The sequence below is a fragment of the Vipera berus genome, assembly GCF_964194415.1.
Source record: "Vipera berus genome assembly, chromosome: 5".
NCBI classification, from domain to species: domain Eukaryota; kingdom Metazoa; phylum Chordata; class Lepidosauria; order Squamata; family Viperidae; genus Vipera; species Vipera berus.
The window spans coordinates 49,876,716-49,889,971 of NC_138207.1; the positions used below are offsets into that span (position 1 = coordinate 49,876,716).

The 13,256-nt window shown below is 37.0% G+C and overlaps 1 protein-coding gene across 1 annotated transcript in view; it reads right to left on the minus strand.

Moving 5' to 3' along the window:
* COL17A1 (collagen type XVII alpha 1 chain) overlaps positions 1-13,256 on the minus strand; it is a 67,385-nt gene that overhangs the window by 34,241 nt on the left and 19,888 nt on the right. The window contains exons 15-26 of the mRNA XM_081330132.1: positions 10,611-10,697; positions 9,442-9,486; positions 8,371-8,520; positions 7,755-7,934; positions 6,452-6,481; positions 6,003-6,020; positions 5,425-5,451; positions 4,596-4,658; positions 4,338-4,442; positions 2,538-2,591; positions 1,624-1,677; positions 325-360 (exon numbers count right to left, since the gene is read on the minus strand). Coding sequence (XP_081186258.1) covers positions 325-360; positions 1,624-1,677; positions 2,538-2,591; positions 4,338-4,442; positions 4,596-4,658; positions 5,425-5,451; positions 6,003-6,020; positions 6,452-6,481; positions 7,755-7,934; positions 8,371-8,520; positions 9,442-9,486; positions 10,611-10,697 — 849 coding nt within the window. The remainder of the gene's footprint in view (positions 1-324; positions 361-1,623; positions 1,678-2,537; positions 2,592-4,337; positions 4,443-4,595; positions 4,659-5,424; positions 5,452-6,002; positions 6,021-6,451; positions 6,482-7,754; positions 7,935-8,370; positions 8,521-9,441; positions 9,487-10,610; positions 10,698-13,256) is intronic.

The window sequence follows — 13,256 nt, forward strand, 5'->3', positions numbered from 1 at the left end:
GCCCCCTGAGGGCAACCGCAATGCTCATGCGGCCCTCAATGAAATTGAGTTTGACACCCCTGCTTTACATGATCTTGATTATATTCCTCTATTAATGCAGCTTAGGACTGCATTGACTTTTTTGACAGCTGCAGGACAGTGCTGGCTCGTATATAAGTGATTATCCCACTAGCACTCGAAGATCCTATTTACAGTTACTACTGTTGAGCCAGGTACTACCTATTCTATACCTGTGCATTTGGTTTTTCTTGCATAGTTGTGGAACTTTACTTTTATCACCCCTGAATTTCATTTTGTTAGAATTAGATGTAAAAGCATAGCTACCTTTGGGTCCAGGTATTCCCATGGCTCCCTTTTCACCTAAACAATAGAGAGGAAAAAGGATTTAAAGCAGAACAATGCTGGTGGTAACATTCCTCAGCTATAGTGGGCTGAAATGAAGAGTAAATAAAGCCTACTGTTGGGTGAATTGGGCACATTAATTCCTTCTAATTTATAGATTATACATCTCGGTAGTCCTCAGTTTACCACCATTTGTTTAATAACTGTTTGAAATTACAACAGCACTGAAAACTTATGACAATTTTCCCCACTTATCACTGTTGCAGTATCCCCAGGGTCACATGGTCAAAATTCAAACACTTGGCAATTGGCATGCATTTATGATGGTTGCAGAGTCCTGGGGTCATGTGACTTCTTGCAATCTTCTGACATTTGTGTTTGCTTGCTTGCTTCCTTCCTTATGGCTCTGCCTTTTGTAATGTGCATTTTTATACTCTAAATCATGGGTCTTCAAACTTGGCCCTTTTATGACTTGTGGACTTCAACTTCCAGAATTCCTCAGCTAGGCACGCTGGCTGAGGAATTCTGGAAGTTGAAGTCCACAAGTCATAAAAGGGCCAAGTTTGAAGACCCCTGCTCTAAATCTTTAGATATGAAAATCCTTTTTTTATTGATATAATCCATTTTGGAACTAAGGAGCAGAATAATGCACACAGATATACACAGATATATATATATATATATATATATATATATATATATATATATATATATATATATATATATATATATATATATATATATATATATATATATATATATATATATATATACACACACACACACACACACACACACACACACACACACACACAGAGTATATACAGCAGCGAATAAAGAACACCAAATTTGGAACTCAGTATTAGGCACTACCTTTTTTAAAATTGCTCCATCCGTGTGTATAGCACAAATCAAATTCTTTAAGAAAAATTATTTTCATCTATTGAAATCTTAATTTCATTGTTTATTTTTAATATTGTGTTATCACATCAATGCCCAAGGCCTCCTTTGGGTCAGGGTTCAACAATAGAAAGCCATGTATGTTCTTGTATCATTGTGCAAATGATGCACTTTAACACTATACAGTATATCATTTGTGTCCAAACTGATACAATTTACATTATTCTCCTGATGACAACATGATCCTAATGACATCTTTATGGCTTCCTCTCTATGCCTATGTTCAATACTATGTTCTACATGCCCAACACATGGTGGTAGTACAGTATATGTTTTTGGATCCCACTCCTCAAACAGACAAGCATGGTTTTTGAGTTATACCTTTAGCTCCCGGGATACCTGCTTCACCTCTAAATCCTTGAATTCCTGGAGGACCTAAAGAAAGAGCAAGAATAATTAAGAAGGTTGGGCAAGAGATAAATGAGAATTGAAGACCAGGAAATAAGTAACATGGAGCTTTCAATTTCATTTCATTATGTTTGTACATATTTAATTACTTGTAGCCAACTGGATGGTGCCTAGTTGTAATATCTTGATTTGCTGCACATTATGCTATGCAATACTTGGGTGCTTTCCTGATGGGCTATATTTCTTAGCTGCCCCCAAAGCGTGGCATCAAGAAGGCAACAATAGGTTCAGACTGAAAACATATATTTTACAAGGGATACTGTGGGCTATTGTTTTTAATGGGGAAAAAAACAATGGAGAAGAAACCTAAGTTGACATTAGATGTACTGAGAATAAAGTGTTGTGCCTGGTAGTGGTAGTTGGTAGTATTCAAATTAATATTCTCTGCCAGGACTTTCAGTCCTAAAAAGGCTCAAATGTGCTGAGTAAATCCAATTATGTTCCTCTGGGATATCTTAACAGAAAGAGGCTCTGCATACCTGGATCCCCAAAGTCCAATAAACTGTGGCCCTAATTTCAGGTTGGGTTTTATAATTAGAAAAGTTCATATTTCTAGGAAGGCAGAGTTATTTCTTCTTTGGTAGCCTTTTGATCAAAGAAAAAAAGGGGGGAACTGTATCATAAGAGAAAAAGATGGACACATAAGGAATAAGTAAGCTAGAAAGAGAAGGAAGGTTCAGCCTGATCCACTTTTGATTCTGGCACGAATTCTAATTATTGCTAACACTCAACATGTTGAAGTGGAAGGAATATGATCTTTGAAGGAAACATTTTCTAATTCTTACCTTTTTTATTTTACTAGATTTTTGCATCAGATTTACACTTACCTTTGGAACCTGGGACACCTGGTGGACCTTGGACACCTGGTTCCCCAGCAGAACCTACATAATAAATGCATTAGGTCACTTGGTGAAGTTTGCTTTCTTTGAATCCTGTAGCATGAAAAACCATGACTGTTATTTATAACAATAATACATTGTTCATATACAGTATGTTGCAATACTGGGAAGATGCTTCTCTTCTCCATTCCCTAAAAGGAATGTTGTTTCCTTTCAGGAACCTTTATAGGACACAGTTATTATAACAAGCACTCAGGGGACACCACTTAAAAGTGGTCAGTTACAGGAACCCAAGGCGCAGAAATAGCTTCTGAGTGTTATTTTTCAATTCTGTCTTACATTTCCTTAACTCTCAATGCCAAGTGCAGGGACGCATTTGAAAGTAACAAAAATGCTGTGGACAGATAAGGCATTGTTTGCTTGCTACAAAACAAAGTACCAGATGGCTTTCTTTTATTGTATCTCCTTACTCATTGGAAATGATGAAGGGTTGGCAACCAATTTACTTAGTATGTGACTAGAATACCGTTTTTATTTCCAGCCCTGCTTGCATTTCTGATTAATGAATATATAAAGAACAATAGGCTATATAATATAGAAAACAAACCTCAGTTTCATCTCTTTTGGGGCGAGAGATTCAGCCCTTGTGATTTTTATATCACTTTGACAGATAATACTGTTTTTGTAGCCTTTGTGGTAAGAGCAATGACTCTAGCTTTTTATTTTGTTTTGGAGAGTGCTAAAACTAAGGATGGATCATTTGTATGCTCCAAAGACATGAACTGGGATTATACTCCTTGAAAACCAATCTGGAATTCCTGTACATATAAGTAGGAGTAGGCAAGCTATTGCTCAAAAGTAATTTGGCTGCAATGAATTGTCTTTCTCTACGCACATAAATATGCAACAGGTGTCTAAGAAAGTCTGCAGCCAGAGGTTCAAAAACCTCAGACTTTTACAAATATCCAAGATAACTAGAAATCCCACTGCCCTCTCATTTATCTCTCATTTCCAAATGAGGCAACTTTGTACTGTTTGTAATGCAGAGGGGGTAATATATCTTTTGGATCAAGTGTTGTTAGTCATTTAAATCTCCTCTTACGGTCTTTCTCTGTCTGAATCTGTCCACCAGAAATAGAAGAGCATCCGTGGTGAACTTAAATGGTGGGCACCTGCAGTGCTTGCCACTTGTTTGCTACAGAGAGCTGTGGTTGCACAGTGGTTAGAATGCAGTTTTGCAGGCTAATTCTGCTGTCTGCCAACTGCCAGCAGTTCAGCAGTTCGAGTCTCACTGGCTCCAGGTTGGCTCAGCTTTCCATACTTTCAAGGTCAGTACAATGAGGACTCAAATTGTTGGGGGCAATATGCTGACTCTGTAAATTGCTTAGAGAGGGCTGTAAAGCACTGTGAAGTGGTAAATAAGTCTAAGTGCTATTATTATATGTTTACCTTAAGATAAAGGGAAAGCATAGGAAAAAAAATAAATGGAAGCACAGCTGCCCATGCAAAGAAAGGGCTTCACTAATGAATAGCAAAATAGCATTGAAGGGGCTCCCTGTAACAGGAGCTTTGGAACTGTAACTGAGCCTCTCCAAGAAGAAGGATTAAACATTTCTCAAAGTCTTCTGCAGTGCAGACAGACCTCTCAACAGGCATCATGGACAGCTAGAATTAAGCATTTCTGAAAATAGAACTTATGAAAGTCACAGCTATAATATGTTCAGAATCTTGAAAAACCTTCCAAATAATACTTTCTAGTTATTTGTGGAAGCAGGAAAAAACCCATACCTTTGTCACCTTTCTCTCCAAATCCAGAGGGACCAGGCTCCCCACGGAGGCCTGGAGGCCCATCTCGCCCTCTTGGTCCTATGGGGCCTTCCAGGCCAGTTTCACCTATTAAAAAATCAATTATTCAGAATGTAGGTCCATCACAGTTATGTTTTACCCAGTACTTCTTCTCCTGGACTATAATTGTTGTTACAGAGAATTATATATATTATAATGACAAAATGGTGAAGATCCAGAATACATAAGTCTTTTGCTTACCCATGCTGCCTTTCAGTCCCCTTGGTCCTTCTGGCCCAGGGTGACCTATTAAGCCTGGAATACCTATTAGAGAGGAAATGCATGTTCACAAAACGGTCTGTATCATTATTTATGCTCAGCTACAAAGAATCATAAGAAAAAAACTTAAATTACATATATATTATTTAAGTCAATTTTAAGTTAAAGTTTAACTTAAACTTTAACTTATTTTTTTTATTTTTGCCCTAAGAATCAAATGAATCACAAGAGGAATAATCCTTTGAATGACTCTGACTAGCTTAAAAATAATTTATAAATCCTTGTACTGGATGTTGTATTGATTTCTTACAATGCACAACTATTCCTAACATTGGCGCTGCTATTTTAAGACAATCACAGTTTTCTATATTTCATTTCTGGCCTTTAAAATCCATATTATCTGTAGAAATTTTAAAAGAACACTTTCAAGCAACATTTTAAAATAGATTGTAGTAATTTCGATGGCAGAAAAGGCACTGTTCCAATCTGTTAGTTTGCTGTTGCATTTGGATTCCAGAACCTAAGAAAGCTTCTTAGTTTGCTTGATTTCAGGAGGTATAATTATGGAAATATAAAGTGTCCTGTAAGACCAGAATGTGACTTTTTAGTAATTCAAATACCGCTTTTTTTATCAAGAGGGAACTCAGGGACAACTGACCAGTTAGCTACTTTTATCTTTAAATAAAAAATGAAGTATTGAATTCTTGGGTAATGTGAACGTAGCATCACCACTGACACTGACACTACTTACTGGTGCATCTCAAGAAGATGGCTACAAGAAATTGGGCTATTGTTTCAATGTTCTACCTACCTGCTGGACCAGGATGTCCTTGGTCTCCTATAGAAATAAACAAACAAAAAGTGATGAATTAGTAACATAATTTGCCAATAGCAATTTTCTGATCTTTCAAGTTCCACATTATGTCAGTAACATTTGCTTAGTGCAGAAGGCAAAGGAGATTTGACACACAATAGAAATGATAAACTTGGATTAACTCTGTGCCTGCACTATTCAAGGCTTTTGACAGATCAAATGAAGATCAAATGAATAATGTTTTTCCTCCGGAATGTTCCTGCTTAGCCATCTAATTTTGAGCCGTCTTTAAAAAAATGTAAATGTCTTTTTCACCTAGATTTTTCAAACTACAGTGTTAAACTCTTCATATAAAATCCACACTGTTTGGTCTGACAGGCACTATGCTCAACTTTTCTTTTTTTACTAACTATTATTCAGTATCAATTGTTGGATAAGTCAAGTTTTACATTGCTGATTTTTAGGAATATGTGGCTAACTATATTTTCCTAATCTCGCCATATATATGTGCATAATGAAAAGCTATGTCTACATTGCTTTTACAGGGCAAAGCTACTGGAAAATTTTGAACTCACCTTTTGGTCCAATATCCCCTAGGAAAGAATATGGGAGAAAAGCAAACATGTTATAGACAGATTATACCAGACTTCCCTTATTTTGCTTACCTTTCTCTAATTCCTACCACACTTAGAATATATTTGAGAAGCTCATGAAAGGCAGAAATATTGTTGGCTCTGTATCAGTTAGCCTCAGGTGGTTTATTTTCCGAGACACTGCTCCATATATTTCATTGGAAAAAATACAAATTCTAAGGATTCACTTAATTTTAAATAAAATGCATGCCCAAAGTAGAAATTCAAATGTGTCTGACTATTATGTATCTTTCCATAGAATCCTAGTAATTTTTTTAATGCTAAAGACAGTACTTAAAGCCCCCTTTCTGTATAGAATACAAATCAACAGTAAAAGAGATTCTTATTCAAATATTAAAACAAATATTAAAACAAATCTAGAAAATTGCTACCTTTTGGTCCTGGTTCTCCTCGGAGCTGACCTACAAAGGAATATGGAATGACAGTCAAATGCTTGTACAAAGCACGCAAAACTATTTCTGCTTTACTACTGATAATGGCAGTATAACTGAATGGAATATGTGTGGCTTAGAAAGCATGTTATGTAAAATCTGCTTAGAAGCCATTGCTAGCCCTCTAACATTACGTATTACTCACTTAGTATAGCACTATCCAGCATGACTTTCTCCAAAATGTTTAAGAAACCATTCTTAAAATGGCATAAGCGAATATGGCACCCTGAAAGGAAGCAGGCTACAGAAATACAAGATGCAAGTCCTTTCAACTATATTTCCAATTACCAGTGTTAATTTGGGACAGACTAATCAAAACTAATGCTTGGCAGCTGACCAGTTGTCTGGTTGATGAACCCATTAAAAAAGACCCTGCTGACCTTTTACAAAGCACCGAAGACCTAGATGTGCTCCAGTACACGGGGTCAGGAGGTTAAATGATCCATGAAATAAGATGTCATTGTGTGCTATTTAGTATTTATTGTTTGTTCTTAACCATTACAGGATTTTTATGTTTTGCTGATACTGTTTTTTGAATTGGTTTTTAATGTCTTTATCACCCAGAGATGCATCTGTGAGATGTACAATCACATAAATTGATTTAATTTTAAAAAGTGGCTGTGGAACTGAATTCTATTCCTCTTCATACTGAAAGAGGTTTGAAGGCCAGAAGAATATGTCAAGAACTGGATGGATAGAAATCGACCTACGTGAAACTAACTGGAGCCACAGGGCTACCTGCTCCATTAGCATCAAGATTGCCTGCATGTGCAGCATTTGGAGGTGGGACAAGATGGAAAACCTTTACAGTGGAGCACCTAAAACCATCCTCAGATTGCCTGGGCTATGGAATGGTAGTGGCATGTGGACATGTCCTTTGCAAACAGGGGATCATTCTTGGAGCAGGCTAAGGAGGTTATGTGAGTTGGAGTTAGAAGCACCGAACAAAAACAGTAACAAATGGCAATAACAAAATGGTCTTCCGGATTTGTACAGCAAAGATATGGTAGCTCTAAATGTTATAAGGCCCCAGATATCAGAGCTGCTTTCAAAGTGATACAAAATTGTAACATAACAGTGTCCTGAGGGAGACTGACCTCAAAACGTATGTAATCCAAATTGATCCAGTCATCCTCATCACATAATTCTTAGAAAAGATAACTAATAGCTAAACAGTTCAGTAATTTTCTGGCAAATACATCATTTCATCTCCTAACCAATTTGATTTTTGTATGTTTCTCACCTTGCTTCATCTCCATACTTATCAATGTTCTCAGATAATTCTGCAGTTCATGTGCATTCATATTGCTGAGTGTGCCTCCCTGGCTGATTAACTTTTCTGAGTAAGTGCCAATTGCTTGCCGATACTCAATTGGTGATTCAAGGCTCTCCACTCGGGATTTCAGCTTCCGTACTTCCTCCGCTGAAAGTTTGAAGTAAAATAAAGAATTCAGCTGTCCTTAGACTTTGTAGTTTCATGCGTGCTTTTTAAGAAATAATTACTGCATAGAAAATAACTATGAACTGAAGAAATTTCAAGACAGTTCTTTTAGTGAGCCTCTTTCAAAAATGGAAACAATTGTTTTTGTTCAGAATCATAGAAATCTAGTTCACACATTACACAAAGTTATGCTGAGTTTGCTTTGCTCTGGTTTTGGCTTAGCATGCTGCATAAACACAGTCACTGTCGTACACAGTACAATCATGGATCTTAATATTATGTGTAATCCAGGCCATTATAGTATGCTCAATAAAACATGGTTAAAATAAACTATGACTTAATATGATATACACTTATTTTTGGGGATCAACCATTTGAAGAGATCTTGAACTTTTTGCATTCAATGATAATATCTTACCCAAAGCAATAAGTCCAAAAAGGAGACCAAGAAGGAGCAGCCAGGCCAGTAGCAATCCAAGGAGCCACATCCACCAGTTGCAACATGAGCTACAGGGGCACCAGGCTGGACAGCCCCCGGCCCCTCCACATCCATTATCACCTCTGCCATCTACAGAGAAGGATAATAAAAACAAGTTAGTCACTGCAAAGGCCGACAGTTGGTGGGGGGTGGGGGGGAGGGGGCGATGATAAAAATCTAGATATCTTTGAGTCTTATTCAGAATTCTAAATCCATTATTACAACAATTAGCATTAAATAAATATTCACTTCATAGTTAAAGAACCCACACCGAGAACTAGTCTTCAGTTTTTGAGAAACATTGGGCTTTAATTAGTACAAACAGCAAATACACACACAGAGACACAGAGACACATACAGATACCCAGACACACCGAGATACACACACATATGCAAATACATATAAATATACACAGAGATAAACCATACATAGGTTTATATTATTGATTTTAGTTTCTAAAAATTCTTTAAAGAAATCTTTGTAATTATTTTTGTAGCATGAAGTAACATTCCATTACTGATGCAGCTTTGGTACATATTACACTCTCAAAAGTGTTTTTTTTTCTTTTAAGTTTAACAACAGTTCAACTATGAGACATCTGGATATTTTGAGCTTCAGATATAGACATCAAATGAAAAATAACCTGTTGTGTCACAGTTGTTCAACACAACCAGGTCCAGTCAGAAAATCTCCCTGGAAGATTACAATTGTACAGTTATAATCCCCCAAAGAATAGAATAGTCCTAAAAGTCATTTATTTTATTATTTAATTTAATTAGCACAGAATAAAGTAAATGTGCTTTGGGTTTTCTAAATCCTGCATGTGTGGTATTCAGGTTCACATAAAAAAGTGTGTTAGCATTTGTCTGTAAAAACAATACCCACCACATTGAATGGCCTCCAATTTTAAATAAATATTTTTCCAAAAAACTGTTTGAATCTATTATTAACCACCAATGGTTTCTGCACTATATAAACCAAGAACTAATGAATACTGTATGGGTGTTCACCTGCAACAGTGGTTTTGTCTTTTGTGGAAACAGATTTAAGCCCACCTGTAACAACAAAAAGAACATAAGGGTAACTCTTCCTGCACAGAGCTGTTGTTTGTTATAAACAGTTTAATCCACTGTAGTAATATGAATGTGAGACAATACTACAGTGTGGCTTCAGTGGTCAGAGAACAGGGACATGACTTTGAAGAATTACTGCAAACCACACTGTAATTATAAACTAAGATTTGTTTTTCAACCCCCCCCCCCAAAAAAAAATGGAATAGAAAGACTGCACAGATAAGAAACTAATTTCCTATATCCTAATAGTTTCATATGCATGATATTTTTCTGCCTGATGTTCAGGAGTATAGATGAGCGAATGCAGATGAGCCTTTTTTACTATATCAAATAGTTGACCAGGAATTCTTGGTGCTTATCTGGTGATAGTCATGTGGACTTCTGGTGAATTGTATGGACAAATGCTCACCAACCTGACCTCCCCTTGTTGATAACTTTTCCACTGATGTTTCAGTGATCTCTTAGAAGTTGCTCATCTACTTTATTATTCTCTTTCCCTTCTTCCGTTATCTTCAACTTTGTCAAGAATAATTGTTTTTCTAGTTCATCATCCATTAGCATCACATGACCAAAGTATACTAGTTTTTGTGTTCTGATTATCACTTCAAAGAAATAGTTGGGTTCTGATTCTTTTTATAGTTCATGTTAACCCTAGCAAATATCTCCAACTTTACAAATGAGCCTTGGAGTTCTGCTTTGTTTGTCTCTGTCTGTCAGAACCATGACATCCAAATTCATAATTTTCATGGTATCTATTTGTTTCTCACTCTTTCTCTTTGCCCAGCTTTCACAGCCTTGTCACTAGAAAAACCATTGTTTTAATTAGCCTGATCTGCGTTCGTTTTGCCGGGACCTGAAAACCTGGCTTTTCGATCTATCAGGCCTGGACTGAAGGGGTTTTAAGCTTTTTTAAACATTGTTTTAATTTTTTGGGCTATAATTAATTTAATTCATTTTAATTCTATTTTATCTTAATTTTATATTGTCTTTTATATGTTGCCCTGTAAACTAATTAAATAAAATGAAAATAAATACAATGTTTGTGTGAGCTGTATTTTTATTCTTCTTTTAATTAGTCAAATCAAGATAGAGAATCAATGACATACCATTTGTTTCTGATTTCAGATAGGAATCTCCAGCATAAGAAGCAATAGCCTGTTTGTCTTTTTGTAAGGTGTCTTCTGAATAATAGCCTGTAGTGGGCCCAAATAAATCATATTCAGGATAAACATGAAATGGCTTAATACCAGTTTATCTCCAAATTAACAACAACAACAACAACCAGAAAGCTTCTTTTAAGTCTTATTGATTTTTGGAGCCAAGAATTTTAGACCTTTCTCCATGTTTGTGGAGGATGAGGGGTTTTAAAAGTAAAATGAGAAGCTTCACAGAAGTGTACAGTATCTGTTAAACACTTTCCAAATCCTTATGTACTCCCCAAATTAAGCTACCAATAATATTTTTACATAAGGATCAAATCCCCTCCCCCAGAACCTATTTAAACACTAAACCTCCTTGTAGAACGGATATTAATAAATTGAGCCCCATGGGATATCATAAACTTTGTAACCATCCAGCAGGATAGAAGATTATAATCTAATTAATACACAGGTTGAAAAAGATATCTATCCTTGCTTGGAATATGGTGTGAATTGGAGCCTTAATGAGTTCATTTCACTAATATCACTATCGTATTAATCCAATATTGATTAAACAAGGTCATCAATTCTCATGTTGTTCTCATGTGGTATGCTATGATCAGTCTGAAAAGTAATGAGGTGGCAGCTGCAGGACTGAATGCAGTTGCTGTTATCTATTAAATATGCAGAGTGGTTAGAGTGGTACAGTAATATGAGATATAAGCCTGAAGGTTTATTCCTACAAACAGTTCAGTACACAATAACACCAGATTTTTTAAAAAATTCGTTGGAGCTTTCAGCCCACGAGAAACTAGTCACAGTGAAGTTCAGGCTTAGTAGATTAAATTTTCTGTGGATTCTTGGGAAGTGCTCCGCTTCCTTCCTTCTTCCAGTCATATCCCAGCCAGTATCCTTTCACAAACATACAAGATTGCCTGTCTGGAAGATTGGCATTTCCTTGCTCATTCCCCCATCTAAGTAAGTTTGATGTTTCTTCTTATCTACGAATATTTTGTGCTCATTGGCCAGAAAAAAGCAACTGCCACTCAAAATCATCTCACTTGACCAACCTAAAACCTAGTCAAATTTATTTTGTTCCCCTTAAATCTATTAAGCTACAGTAATTTACCTCACCATAAAGGTGAGGTATATCGAAAGGGGACCCAATGTGAGCAAACAGGGGAGCAAGGAAATAGGTGCTCTCAATGCTTCAAATGTGGGAGGAGGGGACACATGAGGAAAGATTGCAGGGCCAGTTTCTCTGAACCCAGGAAACCATATCCCCCTCCCAGAGCTCCAATCCCAAGGGGACCAGCTGCCTTAAGTGAGACTGGGCACCCCAGACCACCTCGATATGTGCAGTTTGAGGACCATTATGACTCCTCCTGACTCAGCCAGGAGCCACTAGAATACAGGGCAACCTTCACCGGCCTCGCAGTTCCCTTAAGGAATGGCCAGGAGGGAGAGCCCCTCCTCTCCCTCACAATAGGAGGAAAAACATATGAGTGGCTGGTAGATACAGGGGCAACATCCTCCCTCATTACTGAACCCCCACACAGGGACACGATAGCAGTATTCCAGTATTTGAGGGACTGCCACAAAGAAGAGCAGGTCACGTTATTCACCAAAGCACCAGAAGGCAGGACAAGAAACAATAGTTGGAAACTGATCAAAAAGAGAAGCAACCTGGAATTAAGGAGCAACTTCCTGACAGTGAGGACAATTAACCAATGGAACAGCTTGCCTCCAGAAATCGTGGGTGCTCCATCACTGGAGATTTTTAAGAAGAGGCTAGATAGACAGTCACTTTTCTGAGATGGTATAGGTTCTGCTGCTTGAGTAGGGGGCTGGACTAGAAGACCTCCAAGGTCCCTTCCAGCTCTATTCTATTCTATTCTATTCTATTCTATTCTATTCTATTCTATTCTATTCTATTCTATTCTATTCTATTCTATTCTATTCTATTCTATTCTATTCTATTCTATTCTATTCTATTCTGTTAAAGATGCTGAACTTGTCAGCTGGAAAGCCAATTGTCCAGTTTCAAGTCACCAGTGCTATGTGATGGGGTGAGCTTCCGTTACTTGCCCTAGCTCCTGTCCACCTAGCAATTCGAAAGCATGCAAATGCAAGTAGGTAACTAGGTACCACTTCGGTGGTAAGGTAACAGTGTTCTGTGTGCCTTGGCATATAGTCATGCTGGCCACATGACAAAGAGGTGTCTTTGGACAATGCTGGCTCTTCAGCTAAGAAATGGAGATGAGCATCACCCCCTAGAGTCAGACATAACTGGACAAGGGGAAACTTTACCTTTATCTTTACCTTTATAGTTATACCAAAAAACTAGTATTTGCTTTTATGTTTTTATAATTATATTTTGCAACTTTCTACTTTTCTCTTCTGTCTTCTTGTTGTTATGAACATTTATTTTTAATTGAAGTGACATGCATTTCTTTTTAGCTTTACCAGATTATGTTCTCCAACATGTAGAGATAGCTCAGAAACACTGACTGGAAAAAGAATGGTGGCTATTGTTTGTGATTCAGTGTATCACACAAAAATAGAAAATATTTACTGTACATGGGAAGGAATTGTGCCATTTCCCCTGACATT